General features: G+C 35.8%; 4 protein-coding genes across 6 annotated transcripts; 3 read left to right on the forward strand and 1 right to left on the reverse strand.

Annotated features, from left to right (window-relative positions):
- Nucleotides 1–29: 29 nt before the first annotated feature.
- On the reverse strand, nt 30–3,701 carry LOC102618705 (putative pentatricopeptide repeat-containing protein At1g74580). Of its 3 annotated transcripts, XM_025098945.2 has the most exons (4): nt 3,423–3,701; nt 755–3,274; nt 472–672; nt 30–358 (listed from the first exon to the last, which is right to left on the reverse strand). In XM_025098945.2, exon 2 carries the CDS (start codon nt 3,179–3,181, stop codon nt 902–904), a length of 2,280 nt encoding a protein of 759 aa, XP_024954713.2. In that variant the 5' UTR covers nt 3,182–3,274; nt 3,423–3,701; the 3' UTR covers nt 30–358; nt 472–672; nt 755–901. The 3 variants fall into 3 exon arrangements, with proteins under 3 accessions (XP_024954713.2, XP_024954714.2, XP_024954712.2); XM_025098946.2 differs by having other exon boundaries at nt 516–3,274; XM_025098944.2 differs by having other exon boundaries at nt 472–3,274.
- Nucleotides 3,702–4,613: 912 nt separating this feature from the next.
- On the forward strand, nt 4,614–7,436 carry LOC102619885 (uncharacterized). The gene is made up of 4 exons (XM_006476546.4): nt 4,614–4,842; nt 5,541–6,254; nt 6,337–6,435; nt 6,902–7,436. Exons 1-4 carry the CDS (start codon nt 4,645–4,647, stop codon nt 7,169–7,171), a joined length of 1,281 nt encoding a protein of 426 aa, XP_006476609.2. The 5' UTR covers nt 4,614–4,644; the 3' UTR covers nt 7,172–7,436.
- Nucleotides 7,437–8,286: 850 nt separating this feature from the next.
- Nucleotides 8,287–13,921, forward strand: LOC102620160 (probable methyltransferase PMT2). Its single transcript, XM_006476547.4, has 8 exons — nt 8,287–8,457; nt 8,531–8,687; nt 9,191–9,842; nt 10,167–10,377; nt 11,163–11,451; nt 12,156–12,545; nt 13,003–13,080; nt 13,323–13,921. The coding sequence occupies exons 3-8, from the start codon at nt 9,198–9,200 to the stop codon at nt 13,549–13,551; spliced, it is 1,842 nt and encodes a 613-aa protein (XP_006476610.2). The 5' UTR covers nt 8,287–8,457; nt 8,531–8,687; nt 9,191–9,197; the 3' UTR covers nt 13,552–13,921.
- A 1,038-nt stretch (nt 13,922–14,959) lies between these two features.
- Nucleotides 14,960–16,825, forward strand: LOC102620637 (protein PHYTOCHROME KINASE SUBSTRATE 3-like). The gene has a single exon (XM_006476549.4). The coding sequence runs from the start codon at nt 15,229–15,231 to the stop codon at nt 16,639–16,641; it is 1,413 nt and encodes a 470-aa protein (XP_006476612.2). The 5' UTR covers nt 14,960–15,228; the 3' UTR covers nt 16,642–16,825.
- Nucleotides 16,826–17,195: the final 370 nt, after the last annotated feature.

Consider the following 17,195-nt stretch of genomic DNA (forward strand, 5'->3'; position numbering starts at 1 on the left):
TAGCGAACTTTGATGAAAAGGATTGATGATGATACCAACCATGGATTATACTTTTATTTTCAAATGAAAGATTAGTTCCACCACCACCAAACATCAAAATATAGAAATGCTCTTAAAAATATCTTATTCATAAAGCTACTCTGTTTTCAGATAAGTAGCATGTATTGTGATTACTGTACATCAAAGTATTCGAGGCAACAAAGTTAAACATTACGGCAGTGACAGTGAAAAAAATTACACTTCTTTTTGGAGTTTTGGAAGGAAAATCTCATGTATACTAGTCTGGGACTGATTCTAACCTCATACTGCGATTGAACTGTGAGAATCATCTCACAGTTTGAAAATTGAAATCTTCAACCTGGAAACACACATGAGGCAACAGGTTAGATATATGAATTCATCATAAGATCACAAAATACTTATGTTTGAACAACAAAGAAACGTCAGCATGCATGAGCTAGGAATCAGTACCAATAATTATTCTGGCTCAGAACTTCCTTTTTAGTAAATTTTACCTAATTACTTCACCCAATTCTGGTTTTCATGAAATCCCTTCGTTCAATTTCTAGAGCATCTGACAGTTAGAGAACAGAAAAACACATATAAAGCCAGATAAATTCCAAAAAAAGGACAGCCTGTACTTTCTGCCTAGTCAAGCATCTGGAATTACCCCTGCAACAAGATAAGTCACAAACACAAAGGCTGAGGAAAATTTACAGTAAAAGAGGTGAGAAATAAATAAGTGTGAAACTACTGTGTTTTCTGCAGTAACTTCCTTTCAAATGCTACTTGCGCCAGCTATCTGTCAGCTCTTGAACAGAGGCTTCTCACAAATTTTCATAATTAACCCACTAGCAGTTTGTCAACATACTGTAAACACTTTCTGAAATCTCAAGAATGCCTACTTGGAAGCTTTCTTTTTCAGTAACTTTTTATCTCTGATGCCATCAAATAGAAGTTCGTAGGCATAGTAAGTTATATGACTTTTCTTCAACAAGTCTTCCACGACAATCTTTGGAGATGCTACTTCCCTTTTATCAGCTTCAAAAATTGTGTTTACAACCTCAGGGACAACACCTTTCTGTACCATGAGGTGGACGATACCAACCGCCTCATGAACTCTATGATCCACACAAAGGCAGTTTATGACCCGGCCAATTGTTGACAGTGAGGGAATGAATCCTTTATCAATATTTTCCAGAAGTAAACAATAACCAGAATTGATGCCACCTGTTTTGCAGAAGCTATCAATCATGATGCGATACGTGTAATTGTCTGGAGGACATCCTTTTTCACTCATCTCATAGAAAAGCTTTTCTGCCATGTAAAAGTTTAGCTTTTCAGAAAAAGCATTGATCATAATATTGTAGGTGGCAGTTGTATGAGAAATCTTGTATTGATCTTCCATTCTTCTAAATAGCTGGTATGCACCATCCAGGTCCCCACTATTGCAAAACCCATTTATCAATGTCCCAAAAGCAACAGTATCCAGAGTCAAACCCTTGTTTTCCATTTCCTCAAGCAAGTTAAAAGCTTCAGTAATTTTATGTGCTTTGCACAGGCTCTCCCCAAGTATACTGTATGTTATTATGTTAGGAACACACCGCTTCTCGATCATCGTTTTAAAAGTTTCCATCACATCCTCAGATTTTGCAGCCTTGCATAGCCCATTTAATAAAGAATTATATGTGATCACATCAGGAGTAACACCATGGCTCCACATAGTATTTAGAATCTCGATTGCAATCTCCATTTTCAATTGTTTACAGTAACCATCAATCAAAGTATTGAAGGTAAAAATGTCCGGAATGTAGCCTTTGGAAATTGCATCATTTACAAGGTTATTGGCATCAGAGACACAACCCATCTTGCATAATCCATTTATAACTATATTGTAAGTCCACATATCGGGGCAGCAACCAGATTCTGACATCTCATTCATCAGCTGTAGAGCCTGCAAAATAAGTCCCTGCTGGGACAACCCCTTGATTAATGTGTTATATAGAACAATGCTAGGCTTCAATCCTTTTTCCAGAGCCTTTACATAGACAGCCATAGCACGGTCTACGTCACCATCCTGGCATAAGCCATTAATTAGGGAACAATAAGTGAACTCATCAGGCACAAATCCCTTGAAGATTGCATCATTGAGAATCTTATCAGCACTTGAAATCATACCAGCTTTGCAATATCCATCAATAACAGCATTGTAACTAAATCCATCAGGCTCCAATCCTTCATTCACCATTTTATGCAGATAGTACTCTGCTTCCACAACCTTAGAGTTCTTGCACAACCCACAAATTAACGTGTTGTAAGTGACAACATCAGGGGTTAAATCTTCCCTTCCCAGGCTATCTAACAAACTGATAGCCTCACTAATTGCACCCTTTCTGCAAAGCCCCTGAATAAACATATTGAATGTAAACAAGTTTGGGGACACTCCCCTCTTCAGAACCTTATTGAACAGTTTTTCACTTTCTCGGACATTCCCCTTCTTGCAGAGAGTGTGTATAAGCTTATTAAATGTCGCAATATCAGGAGAAATCCCCATCCCAAGCATCTCATCAAACAATTCATATGCCTCCACATTATGATTCTCCTCATAAAACCCAGCTATTAACGTACAATATGCAACCGCATTGGGCTCAAACCCTTGGGAAGGCATGTTCTTAAGAAGCCTCAGAGCAACATGAGGTCTCCTGGTTCTACAAAAAGACTTTATCCGAATCACAAATGTGTACACATCAGGAACAATCCCTTTATTCCTCATTCTCATATATACTTTATGCACCTGACTGAAATAACCATACTCCACCAAGATATTCATGATTGTATTGTAAGATAAAACCGTCGGCTCACAATTATAAAAGTCCATCCTCTCAAAAACATCAACAGCTTCTTGAACCTTCCCTCTACGACCATAATTCCTCATGACTCCAATATGCACTCCCTCAAGCAAACTGTCATCGACATCCATTCGCATCTCCAGTAGTAGATTTTCCATTTCCTCGAAATTGCCATGAAAACCAAGCTTATCAATCATGTATTTATAAGTTAACAAAGTGTGCTTAAAACCATCTTCTCTTTTCACTGAATTGAACATTTCAAGTGCCATTAAAGGGTTCTTTTGGTGTTTTACCACTGCAGCTACATGTTTAGGCAGTACTGATCGACCCATTAACCAAACAAAAATGGCATCAACCCAGTTCAGTTTTGAAGCTGCTTAACACTTCCTTTTCACTTGCCTCAAGGTTTAGACCACCACAAGACCCTATCATTCAATTTACACTTTAGACAACACTAGAGAAAATAAATTATTCAATAAACACGTCATTCTGCTGAAGTCAGCTAATTGATTGAAAGCAAAAAAACATAAAGGGAACATGAATTAAAAAATAGCAACTTTAAAGAAGAATTACCTCATTGAAGCATGAAAGAAACGGTGCCGTTTGATAGTTGTCGATCGGACTCAAAAATCTGCAAAGCTGTTTTTACTTTAGTCGAGTAAAGGTACCTTTTGGTCCATTTTACGCAGTGTATATATCTCGTCTCTTCACTGAACTGGTCGGACTGTGCCTTGATGAACCAGCGTTTTGCAGTTGTAATTTCACTCTGTATTGCGGGTATTTTGGTCACACGGTATTAAACTAAGGATCCCATCACTCTGTATTGATGGTATCCAAAAAGCGCGATGGACGATGGTTTCTAAAAAGCGCTATTTTTGTAAGATATTATTATTTTAGTATTAAAGTTATTATGACATGTCATATCATATTATAATTTATTAAAAAATATAATTTATTATTAAATATTTGTGTCCTTATCAATATAACACCCTTTTATTGAAAAAATATTAATACTTATCAATATAACACCCTTTTATTGAAAAAATATTAATATTTAATTGAAAATGAGTTAAAAGTTGATTTTTATCTATGAGAATAAAATATAATTTTATCTTTTAAAAAAAATAATGAATAAAAATAAAATTTAAAAAATAATTGAAAATTATAATTAATAAAAAATAATGAATAATATGTAGAATTATGACAAACGACATAGTACTTCAAAATTACTATTATAATTTATGAAATTGAAGTATTAATCACAATTAAAAATAATAACAATTTAATTAAGAAAAAATTAATGAGAGAGAAGGACTGATTTTAGGGTTATCAATTTCTTAGTTCTTTAATTATTTTTCTTGAAATTTTTTACTTTGCTTTATTGTTTATTTTACATTTGCAACGTAATGTTTTGGCTTTAATAGAAAATGTAAAACATCAATAATTTTTTATGTTTTTACTAGAAGGATAGTAAATTGGTAACGATATAAACATTTAATAATAAAAAATATTTTTCAATTAATTATGAATTTTTTAATAAATTATGATACTAACATGATATGTTAAAATAATATCTTTTTTTATAAAACCAGTTTATACTAAATGGATACTTTAAATTAATAAAAATAAATTATATGGGTTAAGTGATATTTAATTCAATTAATCTTATCATACCACATTAATTTTTATAAAATAAATTTATATAAAAATTTATGGTTATATCATTACTCTTTATAAAATAATTTGCAGCGATGGTTTCTAAAAAGCGCTATTTTTGCAAAACCCAAAAATATAAATGAGGGCTCTACTCTTTTCATTCACAGAGACAGCGAGAAAGCAAGAAAGAATGGAGACAGCGGGAGAATGGTTAGAGAAGGCGTTGGTGGATCTGTGCAAGCGAATTGAGAGTTTGGATTTGGACGGAGAGGTCATATCGGGTTTAGTCTCTTATTGTGAACTCGCTCAGGCCCTTGATGCTAAAGAGTATCTCGACGTAATTATCTTTTTCTCTCTTTTTATTTGCTTAATATACTCTGTTAATTTTTGTTTTGGTTCAGGGATATTTTTTTTCCCCTGAAAAAAGGTTTGTACGGCAGTGATGAATTTTGGGATTGAGGTTTATATGGTAGTTCTTGCCTTCTTTGAATTGAGTACTAGTTTTTGAGAATCTAATGTCAAGTGCCAAATCTTATTGAGCATTTAAATCTTGTTCGCCAATTGTATCTCTCTTATTTCATTTTGACTAGCCAGACACTCATGCTGTGTAAACTTTCAAATGGGTATTTAATTTTACTAACTTTGTTAAGCATATAAGGATTCAGGGAAGCTATCTACAGAGGTTACTTCTGCAACATTTTTTTTTTTGGTTTGGAAGTTGGAGCTTTAAAGTTTAAATGTAGTATATGTAATCCAATGTAAGCAGTCATTTTATCACATACTTTCTGCTAGAAGTTTAAATGGATACATATTAGCGGATAAAAAGGAATTCAATGGTTGGTGCATGAATATCATTAAGAGAAAGTCATGTTGCTTAATGGAGATTATGCTGCCGTGAATTCCAAGATCACGGGTCGATGTTGGGATTGATATCTGTCCCTTTTTTCTATAATCCTTCTTGATTGCTATACCTGCAAGTTTTTTGGGCAATTGCTATAGAGACACTTGCATATCTTGATTCATTTTGATTTGCAGAACATTATCGGCCAAGAAGTGGGCAAAAGTGTGATTGAGGAATATCTTCGACGGAGAGGTCTCACAGACATCTGCAGCAGCACAACGAATGTTCCAACTTCAAAATTACAAGCATATGTTAAACCACGCTCTGATGAAGGGTTGGCCAGTGGAACCAAGAAACCATCTAAAACTCCTAAAGAGTTTACCGGCACCGGTCATCAGGCTGAACTCAAAAAGGTCATGGTCCCTAGTTATCAGGTTGAACCTAAAAAAGATGCTGTTTCCAGTCATAATGAAAACCTGGCTGAGAGCAGTGAGTCAAGAACCATGAATAGAGGAAACCAAAGTAATAACAGAAAGAAGAAAGCTGGGAAAGTTATTTCACTTGCAGAGGCTGCTAAAGGGTCAATTGTATTCCAACAGGGCAAACCATGCTCATGCCAGGCACGTCAACACAGATTGATCAGCAATTGTTTGTCCTGTGGCAAGATAGTTTGTGAACAAGAGGGGGAGGGACCTTGCCAGTTTTGTGGTGCCCTCGTGCTAAAGGAAGGTAGCACGTACGCTGGTCTGGAAGAAGGTTTTGCTCCCCTGTCGGATGCTGAAGCAGCAGCTGAGGCTTACACAAAGAGGCTTGTTGATTACGACCGAAACGCTGCAGCACGTACAACAGTAATTGATGACCAAAGTGATTACTACGAGATTGAGGGGAATAGCTGGCTTTCAAAGGAGGTATTTAGTTGCTAGCATATAGTTGTTTTGGATTGCTTGCATGTGATTAAATCTAATCTTTTTATTGATGTTTTGCTTACAGGAGAAGGAACTTATAAAGAAGAAACAGGAGGAGGTTGCGGAAGCTGAACAGGCAAAACGAAATAAAGTGGTTGTGACTTTTGATTTGGTTGGCCGCAAGGTATCAACTTTTTGCCGAATAGCCACAATTTCTTCCTATATATTTTCTTCTGTTATTGTGTAATGACTTATCTAACACAAAGAACCTTGATCGGCTGAGCATCCTTGATGATGCTTTTTTAAGCTGTTGTCGTTCTTTTGTTATACAATTTCATATGTTTTGTTAATGGCGTTGCCTCCTTCGCCATATTTCTCTTGGATCACACGAATCCATCCATCCTCCTACCTGCATGCACAAGGAAGAAACCCTTTTGTCCCTCTATCCTTCTCTTGCTGTACTTGGAACTTTTTGTTGTTATATCTGATTGGTTAGTAGTAGCCAAAGATGCTTTTTAAAGGCAATCTTTTGCATGCTTTTTTCACAATGGTACTGCTATATCGCTCTTACCACCAGTTAGCACATGTTCTTGATTGTATGTTTATAGGTTTGTCCATTGTTGGAATATAAGTTAACAATTCTTTTTCAGGTCATGTTGAATGAAGATGATGTTTCTGAACTGGAAACAGAGAACAGCATTTTTTCACAGCCTGCTGATGAAAGAGAAGTGAACCGGATTAAACCCAACCCAACTCTCAGAGTACAACCAATCTTTATTGACCCAGGCCTTAGCAAGAAGCCTGCGAAGGGAAAACAGACAAACAGGTGCCTTACAAATGGCCTGCGCTTGGAGATAACTGGAAGAGTGCAGCATGACAACAACGAGTTGAAGAATTTGATGATTGACAACCAGTCATGATGAACAGGATACATGACAAGTTTTGGCAAGGGCCATGAGATCTGCAAATGGAAGATGTGTGCTCAATGTCCTCTAAACTTTATTTCTATTCCATGCTTTAATTAGAGGGCAAGGCACTGGTTTGTAGTGGATTGAATATTCTTCTTCATATTAGATCTTGTTTGGAATTGAGAAGCTACAACTGTTGTGGAAATTAACTGTAATTATGAAACAAAAATTAATAATACATAGTAAATATAAATTTTAAATAATAATTTTGATAAAATCATATTAATATACCTTCCAAGTTATAGTAGTTAGTGTTTATCAAATATTTTAGTGCTATAACTTTTAAGTTATGACTGTCCAACTTTAATTTTAAACGCACCCTTAGTGTTATTGTGAACAAGAATGAAATAGAGTAGCAGGAGTATAAAAAATATACTCTTATATGCGGTAATTTGTCTCATCTACATCCTTGTTGTTTGTTAGTTAAACCACCATACAACCATCTGTAACAGCATCTCCAAAAGACTCTTTAATTTTTACTCTTTAAATATCAATTTGCTTACTGATGTGGCAAATAAATGGATGGAAAAATACAATTTCTTCCAAAAAACTCATTAAATAAAAATACGTTAACATTATTTTAATCAAATCTTTCCCACTATTAAATTGAATTGCTGTTATGTTTTTAAAAGGAAATATAAATAATAATTATTTCAGTCTTATCTTTTTAATAAATAATAATAAAATATTAATAGAAGAGGTAGAAACTCACTCAACAATATTAAAGAGTGAAAAATAAATCTTATTTAAAAAATATAAATTAACGTGTCTTTTGGAGTGTTTAATATTCATATAACTCTTTAAATAAAAAGTAAAATTTTTTTGGAGATGCTCTACGAAGTTGGTAACCAAATTACCTTAGCAGTGTTAGCAATAAAATGTTTTAAAATTTGAAAGCTATTTCCGTGAAAATGAATTTGCAATCGAAACCGCAAAATTCAGTTAGTGGAGATGGCCCAAGGTCTAAGGCCGTAAGGGGCGTGGGTTAAAAATCCCACCCCCCACAAGCGACAATAGTTTTTATTATTTATGATTATTTTTGGAAATAAATAAATTAATTATTCAATTATTTTATTGTTTTCGGGTGCGAAATACGACCAAATCCTAACGAACAACTGAAAATGAAGTGGCGGGATCTGATTGGAGAAGACATAAACAACTAAACTTCGTGTTTTTTTTTTTTTTTCCCCTCGAAAACAACCGATCGAAAGTGGAAAACAAGGCAAAACTCCCGTCCCGTGAGTACGATTCTTTAAATTCTTTTAATCATTGTAAATTCGTAATCATATATATGTTCTGTTTTATCCACAGCGATTCCACGTGCGCATTTCCGCACCGCACTGCGCTGCACACAATCGGAAACTCGTTACCTTCGCTTTGGCTTTGGCTTTGGCTTTGGCTTTCGCGCGCATGAATTTTGATTGATCAATTATGTCTTACAAGTCTTTTATGTGATTTGGTCCTTAAAGTAAGAATTTTATCTTCAGTTCAGATCTCTATTTCAGTGATTTGTTACTTGTATGTATTTTTGACGCTGCCGTTTCGTTGTCTGGTCGTTTGAATTTGATTCTCTGTAAACTTAAAATGTTTGTTCAATTTCATTATGCATCTACTGAACAACTCTTTTAATTAAGCTAGATTTTTGTGTTACACTTAGTTATATTTACAAAACTTTATTTTATGTATTTTGCTCATAATTTTTGAATTTGCAATGTATGAAGACTCGTTGATTTAAGCTATAGTTTTGTTTTTCACTTTGTTATAATCATAAAATTCTTCATTTTGTGAGTGAAAAAATCGGAGGCAGAATTTAGATTGCTTAAATATCATTGGTTTCAACGTTGACCTACATTGGTTGTTTTTGGTTTTGGGAATAGGTGTCATTTTTTGTTTACTTCGATATTGTTCAAATTTGCGTCGCGCATTTATTTAATTATTTTTAATAATTGTAATGGCAACAAAAATTTTCAGGTGAGTCATGGCAACGAAAGGAAACTCTGGAGAGAATAGAACTAGGGGATCTATGTCATTGTTCATTGTAGTTGGTTTATGTTGTTTCTTTTATATCTTGGGTGCTTGGCAGCGAAGTGGTTTCGGGAAAGGTGACAGCATAGCCTTAGAGATCACCAAAAAGACAGACTGCAGTATCCTCAGCAATCTGAATTATGAGACCCATCATGGTGGTGATGCTGGGACAGTTGATGATTCAGAATCAAATTTCCAAGAGTTTAAGCCTTGTGATGATCGGTATATTGATTACACACCATGTCAAGATCAAATGAGGGCAATGTTATTCCCCCGAAAAAATATGAACTACAGGGAACGGCATTGTCCACCTCCAGATGAGAAGCTGCATTGTCTTATTCCAGCTCCCAAAGGCTATGCAACCCCATTTCGATGGCCAAAAAGTCGTGATTACGTACCCTATGCAAATGCACCTTATAAGAGCTTGACAGTTGAGAAGGCAGTTCAGAACTGGATTCAATATGAAGGCAATGTCTTTAGATTCCCAGGTGGAGGAACTCAGTTCCCTCATGGGGCAGATGCATATATAGAAGAACTTGCATCTGTGATTCCAATGGACAGTGGGATGGTTAGAACTGCATTGGATACTGGATGTGGGGTAAGTTCAATTCAATGAAAGGTTTCCATGTTTGTGTAATGTCTTTTTTTCTTTAACATTTTTCACCACAGTCCCTGCAACTATACATATACAAATTCTCTCGTCTCTTTTTGAGGTATTACACTTGTTTCCCTTTCATGTCCTTGTCTATGTTTCATCTAGTGCTTGCTTATTCAAATTCTTGCCTAAAATATGTATGAACCTCTTCTTGTGATCATAGGATTGGCATTTTTAATCTAATTTTGTCTTCTTCCCCGTCTTTAGTCTATGCTTATGCAAGAATATATGTTTTAGTTGATAGATTGTCCTTTTGGTATTGAATAGGTTGCAAGCTGGGGTGCATACCTATTTAAAAAGAATGTCATAACAATGTCGTTTGCACCAAGAGACTCTCATGAAGCACAAGTTCAATTTGCTCTGGAAAGAGGTGTGCCAGCAGTTATCGGCGTTCTTGGAACCATAAAGCTACCATATCCTTCTAGAGCTTTTGACATGGCTCATTGTTCTCGATGCTTGATTCCTTGGAGTGCAAATGGTGAGTACAGTTTATTCGGACATTAACACGTTAAATGGATGTTAAGCAAACCCAGGCTATGTGAATAAAATACACAGTACCTGATGCAGAACTGAAAATCTCTGCTCTGAAGGATCTTAAATTCAGTGCCATAACTTGGATTTTAGGAATACAGGTTTATGTAAATAGGTTTGTGATCTCTCGGAAATCTTCTGAGGAGAAATGGTTCAATGCTTTGGGATAGCTAGGTGCTGGAAACAATGGTTCAGTTAGTAGAAACTTAGAAATGAAGATATGAAGAAGAAAAGAAAAGCAAACAACTTGGCAATGACACCTAGTTTCTGATGAGGTTTCACCTGGGAAAGAAAGTCCACATGTTAAGATAGTTTCAGAAAGCTTATTAAACCTTGGTCATTGTTTTATTTTTTATTCATAGGCTTGTTTTTTTTAAAAAAAGAAAATGTAGACTGGTAAAACTGTAAATAACTCCAGCTGACCTATCTTGTTCAAATAAGCAACTGACTGCTAGTTTGAACTTAGGCTGGCTTGAGGCAAATTAAACTCTGGAAAACCCAAGCTAAAATAACACGTGGGATTTTCTTGTTTCTATGTAAGTTGGGATTTTTTAGAGGACAAGGATACTTGTTCTTTTGGATTGATTTTGTTTCTTTTGTTTTCCTGTGTTGGCTTGCTACATTTTTAGCCTCCTGGGAGATTATATTATTGTGTCCAATGTTTCTGTTTCCCTATGTTTTGATTTATGAAGAACATTACTTTTAGGTACATTATGGAAATCTTCTCTGCAGATGGAATGTACATGATGGAAATTGATCGAGTTCTTAGACCAGGCGGTTACTGGGTGCTTTCTGGTCCTCCGATTAACTGGAGGACTAATTACCAAGCATGGCAGCGCCCCATAAAAGAACTTGAGGAAGAACAAAGAAAGATTGAAGAGATTGCCAAACTTCTCTGTTGGGAGAAGAAGCATGAGAAGGGTGAAACTGCCATCTGGCAGAAAAGAATAAATTATGATTATTGCCAAGAGCAAGATACTCAACCAACCATGTGTGAATCCACAGATGCAGAAGATGTCTGGTATAGTCCTTTATTCACCTTTTTCCATGTTTAGTGATCAACACATTTTACTTAATTATCAATGATCACTTAACGACTGTCTAAAGAAATTGAATAACCTGCCAAACCAGAAGACACTGATGAAAATTAATATGAATAGTTGTTAATGATCACTTTCTGTATGTTGCTACTTCTGATTGTATCAGCATTCAAGTTTCATGTTTTGGTATCATGCAGTGTTTACACCCTCTATGATGTTTTTTCATTTCAGTAGCCAACCATTATTTGCTTTTTCTTTTTTGCCCAAGTCTGTAAAGATGAGTGTAGAAAAGGTTAGATCAAGTTGTTTGTTGCATTTAGGGTTTCACTATAACGTGCATTTCCTGGTTTATTGGTAAACTGGTGAGCATTAGAGCTGGCCCCATGCCCTGTGAGTATCTATTTTGTGCAAAATACTAATAAGATAGGGCTGTAACCAAAAGATTTCCAAGACCCTACTCGGGCTGTATCACATCAGATATTGAATTACTGAATTTATATAGGGCTCAACTGTGGATCGGTTTTTGTCGGGAGGGGGGAAAAAGAAACTCATTAATCGCAAAGAGAATGTATTTACCTGATCAATTATGCCAAGTTACCTGGTGGTTTTTACCTTGCTGTTCCTTGCCAAATTTAGGTGTATCTTCTGATCTTGCTGCAAAATATCATCTTCTGACTGTGTGTAGGTACAAGAAGATGGAGGCATGTGTAACTCCTTATCCTGAGACTACTGGGCCGGATAAAGTTGTTGGTGGAACATGGAAATCGTTTCCAGAAAGACTCAATGCTGTTCCCTTCAGAATATCTAGTGGATCAATAAAAGGAATAGGTGTTGAGGCCTACCAGGAGGACAATAGGTCATGGAAGAAGCATGTGAATTCATATAAGAGGATTAACAAAATCCTTGACTCAGGGAGGTATCGCAACATAATGGATATGAATGCTGGTTTGGGAAGTTTTGCTGCTGCCATTGAGTCTCCGAAATTGTGGGTCATGAATGTTATGCCTAACATAGCTGAAAAAGACACTCTGGGTGTTATATATGAGCGTGGATTGATCGGAATATATCATGACTGGTAACCTCTGAACTTTATGGTTTTCCACTTCTCAGCTGGCATAATTTCTATGGATATTAAGGGTTTTCAACTGTTTATTCCTAATCCAGCTTTGATATGTCTTAATCTATAAACTAAATTGCTGCTATTTCCTTCATGCACACTACAAACCTCTAGGATATAGCTTCAGCTCCTGCTGCCCACTCATATTTTTTAGTTCCATGACTATTGCGTTGGTAGGCTGGTAGCTGACTTTGCTTATGGTTAAGCATGTAGTTATGGCTATTTTTGTGCCAGGTTTCTTTATGCAATTACTTTAAAGAAAATTTCAGGAGAAAAAATAATATGGGTGGCTTTTTTTTTTTTCTTTTGGGGGCAGCTTGTTGAAGTTTTTACCTTTGGCTTTGGCTTTGGCATATATCTTTTTTTATATCTACGACTTTTTCTTTGTCTAATAATTATTATTTTGTTGGGCCAGGTGTGAAGCATTTTCCACATACCCCAGGACATATGACCTTATTCATGCAAATGGTGTCTTCACCTTGTATAAGGATAAGTCAGTCTCTGTTGACACTATATCTTCCTCTTTTCTAATAGAAATTAAGGCTTTTGATTTATTGTTTTTAAAAGTGAGCTTTAGTGGTACAGGTATTGAGCATTGAATTAACTTATTTTAAGTACCATCTTATATTTTTAGGTTGGATTTCTTGATTAACTACTACTCTCTTTTTCTCCTATTTTTTGGGGCCAGTTAACTACTTTTTAAGGCTTTCCTGTATCAATATGTAACTTGTGCAGGTGTAATGCTGAAGACATTCTTCTGGAGATGGATCGTATTTTGCGGCCTGAAGGAGCAGTCATTATTCGTGACCAGGCGGATGTGCTAGTCAAGGTGAGAAAAATTGTGGGAGGAATGAGGTGGAATACAAAAATCATTGATCATGAAGACGGCCCTCTTGTCACAGAAAAGATATTGTTTGCTGTCAAGCGATACTGGGTTACGGAAAATGTAACATCCTCACCGTGACCAAGAAGTAAAGGGAACTCTGGTGTGTTTGCAGCAGAAAATGAAAATGATACTACTCTGACTCAGTCCGAAGAGTTTTCTTCGTCAAACACGAGTGTCGCAGCCTGTACCAAGCCTGGGACATGGCTTATACTAAATTTAATGTCTCAAAGTCCATGTTCTTTGAGGTAGTTATAGAGTATATAGACGGGATATATCAGTTCAGAGAGAATCATGGTATTAATTTCTTTTCTTTTATTCATTTATTTATGTATATCTCTCAGCTATTTAGGTTTTTAAACTTCAGGCTTTGGAAATCCAGTCTGCTGTTGTCTGTAAACATACTTAGAGATCTTTCCTATTCCTTAATTTATTGAATTCCATTAATTTATTTGTTTACTTGTTATAAGCAGCTATTAAATAAGTTATCACATCTTTTTAAAGTTTTTATTATAATATTAATATTTTAACAAAAAGATAATTATATCTTATTTTTTCATAAACTCAAATATGTAAATAAAATGCAATTTAAACTTATATTTATTTTTATCATTTTATAGTAAAACAATACTTTTGTGATAAAATTTTACTAAATGCATGTAGTATATGTTTCAAACTCACAACAGTTATAATATAGTTTATTAAACACCAAATTATTTTTTTTAATAAGCATTTTTTTTTAGTCCGTACAGTAGAAGTAGGTTAAGTCATCAATCACCACAATTCTAAACTGACCCTTAACAATATGAAATTATTCGCAATATGCTGTTTAGCCAATTTTATATCATTAGTTATAGATTTAGAGTACATTTATTGATTGCAGTATAATATTTTTTTAATGCAAATATCTTCATTTTTTAAAATGTATATTCAATTTAAGTGTATACAACGTAATCATACCCTCAATAGTAAAAAAAGTTTTAAGCATAACCATTCTCGACGATTTGTATATAATTTTATACATTTTTTCCCATTTACTTTAGTATCTCGTGTGACAATCTCTTACACAAAGAATTTGGTTGGATCCCGCGTTCAAACTTGACTGGGCCGAGTTTTTAAGATGTTGTGCCACATTTACATATTTATAACTTGGTATATATTCATTTTGATTTGGACTGTCGTATCTTATACACCCACCGAACGAATGGCAGAGATGTCGCTGCATTTCAGAGGCATTTGTCGGCACATTAACTGTATGATACAAGTAAATCCTGAATTCGAATTAGTATTAACGATTATCATGAAAATAGGCAACGTAATTCCCTGGTAAAAAAAAAAAAAAAAAGGAAAATAAAAGAAGTACAGAAATTTCATCTATTAAGGAAATAAATGAATGGGGACCAGCTATCAAATTAAGCCCAAGCATGTGTAGGACCATATACTCCGACTCTTTGCTGCAGCCCTCACAAGTTTTCTATATAGAACTGTTTTTAGGAAGCAAAGTGATCTCCATTCCTAGACTCGACTCAGAAAAAATTTTAAAAAAGAAAAAAAAAAAGACAGTGCGTTATTTCAATTCCAGCATCCTCTTGTAACTTGTTGAGTTTTGTCTTGATCTACTTCTCTCTTGTCAAGTTTGTGCGCTCGCTACTCAGTAGCTAGCTCTCTTTGTGTGTCATTTCAGTTGTCTCGTCCCACAAGCTTAGCCTAGACTAATCTTTTTTTTTGAAGTACTAGGGTACTAGCCTCTTGCCAAATATGGAAAGTGGAAAGAACAATAAGGGTCTTGGTGAAGTTTCATTTTCTTGTTACCTTAAAACAGAAGAGAACTTCGTACAGAAGCTTACGGGCTCAGCTCATTATCCGAATCATTCCATCAGTTCAGGCCCAGAATTTCCCTCTTCAAGAAGCTTTCGAAGAATTAAGGCTGATCGGGAAGCTGAAATTGGAGTTTTTGATGCAGAAAAGTACTACAACATGAAACTGGATGAGGGTCCAAAAATTATTGGTACTGCTGCAAGTGACCATGCTCAGGTTGATCTGCTCCGGCCGAACATCAAAAGCAGGCCTGGAACTCCAAGTGCAAGTTCAGAAGCAAGTTGGAACAGCCAAGCTGCTTTGTTAAGAACTTACCAGAGAAACCTATCTCAAGGTAAAAAGCAAACGAAGTTACATGGAAAGGGTTTTTTCTCAGTTCTTGGAGTTCTTGGCTGCATTAATGGATCTTGTTCGGATGAGAAATCCGTTGGCGTTAATCAAAATGTTGAGCTTGAAGGGCTAGTTCAAGGAAAAGAGTACAGAAAAGAAAGAATTCAAACTAGTGCTCGCACATTGGATGGAAGAAAGCAGCTGCAACAACCAATATTCAAGGTCGACAAATTCGAGTTTTATAAGCCCAGTTTTGAAAAGATGAATATTGATTCAAACAAAGATGAGTTTTTTTCAATCCCAATTGCAAAATCTGGGATCCAAAATCTTGCAGTTCAGAAAACGTTGGCAAAGAAAATCGAGGAAGAGGAGTCGAGGAAATCGCTGGATGTGTTTGGTTCGCATACGCTGAAAAAGGAATTCATAGAAATGAATTTACGGAGGAAACTATCAATGCTAAGCTGGGATGCCATTCCAAATGCTCCAAGTCTCCCAGCTTCTTCAGCAAGGGGCCAAGTCTATGAAGATGTAGAAAGTGACGCAAGTTCTGATCTGTTTGAGATAGAAAACATATCGGCCAGTACTGGACAGCACCCAGTTTTCATCAGAAGGCAAACATCTGATGATGGCATGTCTACACCTTATGAACCAAGCGACACCAGCACTGAGTGGAGTGTTGTCACAGCAACCGCTGCAGATTATTCAGTTGTTTCACACTATGATGAAAAGAAGATGACAGAAAATATCAGAACTAGTCCTACTACTCCTTCTTTGGCAACAGCAACTGGCAAACTTGCCAAAACCAAGTTCACGGACAAAGATGTCCAAGGCAGCCGTCCAAGCAAATTGCTCGGTTGCAAGAGTCACAATGCAGTGAGAGTGGCTGAAGCAGCATACAGAATCAATAATGACAAGGCAAAGTCTCACCCACACCCACAACAGCCTCTACGGTCTGTTGCCCCCATGCCAGTCAGGAAGTTTATCAAAGCCGACAATGGTGAGCTAGTTTTCGATTTCCCATGAACACAGCATGTATGCTTTTTCCCCTCAAGAACGTTACTGTCTGCCTACATGAAGCAGCTAGCACTAGTAGCAGTATAATGGAAGTGATTAGACAGAGACACAGATGATAATGTTTCTGTTTGATATAAAGTTTCAGTAAATTTTGTACCCAACTATATATTCCTTATGTAGTATTATTATCCTAGCTTTTTCTGTATTCTACTTAAGCCGCTAACTTCATTTTAGTGGTGAAACTAAGACTATTGGCCATAACTTCTATGTCAATGAAAGACAAAACAGCTACAATACATAAAACGAGATTCTGGAAATTGTCTATGCGATTGGACCCAGGAGAGTACTTAAAAGATTACATTTGCTGACCACCCTTGTCTAAATAATCTCCTCCCTTTATTAGTTCAAAAACTTCGGATATTATCCTTGTTCTCTTGATTTTCAACTGGAGGGTCATCCATGTTTTGGATCTCTTTCTGACTTTTAACTAAAGCTGCTTTTGGCAAGCCTTCTTTGCCTCACTTGAGGGACTACATTCCACACTGCACAGCATTTGTTGGCAC

The sequence above is a fragment of the Citrus sinensis genome, chromosome 3, assembly GCF_022201045.2.
Source record: "Citrus sinensis cultivar Valencia sweet orange chromosome 3, DVS_A1.0, whole genome shotgun sequence".
NCBI classification, from domain to species: Eukaryota; Viridiplantae; Streptophyta; class Magnoliopsida; order Sapindales; family Rutaceae; genus Citrus; species Citrus sinensis.

Bases quoted from the DNA above. Each gene is read 5' to 3' on its own strand.
- LOC102618705 (XM_025098945.2), bottom strand. From the start codon at position 3,181: ATGGGTCGATCAGTACTGCCTAAACATGTAGCTGCAGTGGTAAAACAC.
- LOC102619885 (XM_006476546.4), top strand. From the start codon at position 4,645: ATGAGGGCTCTACTCTTTTCATTCACAGAGACAGCGAGAAAGCAAGAA. The intron at 4,843-5,540 runs GTAATTATCTTT...TTTGATTTGCAG, and splicing joins ATGCTAAAGAGTATCTCGAC to AACATTATCGGCCAAGAAGT. The intron at 6,436-6,901 runs GTATCAACTTTT...ATTCTTTTTCAG, and splicing joins TTGATTTGGTTGGCCGCAAG to GTCATGTTGAATGAAGATGA.
- LOC102620160 (XM_006476547.4), top strand. From the start codon at position 9,198: ATGGCAACGAAAGGAAACTCTGGAGAGAATAGAACTAGGGGATCTATG. The intron at 11,452-12,155 runs GTATAGTCCTTT...GACTGTGTGTAG, and splicing joins ACAGATGCAGAAGATGTCTG to GTACAAGAAGATGGAGGCAT. The intron at 12,546-13,002 runs GTAACCTCTGAA...TTGTTGGGCCAG, and splicing joins ATCGGAATATATCATGACTG to GTGTGAAGCATTTTCCACAT.
- LOC102620637 (XM_006476549.4), top strand. From the start codon at position 15,229: ATGGAAAGTGGAAAGAACAATAAGGGTCTTGGTGAAGTTTCATTTTCT.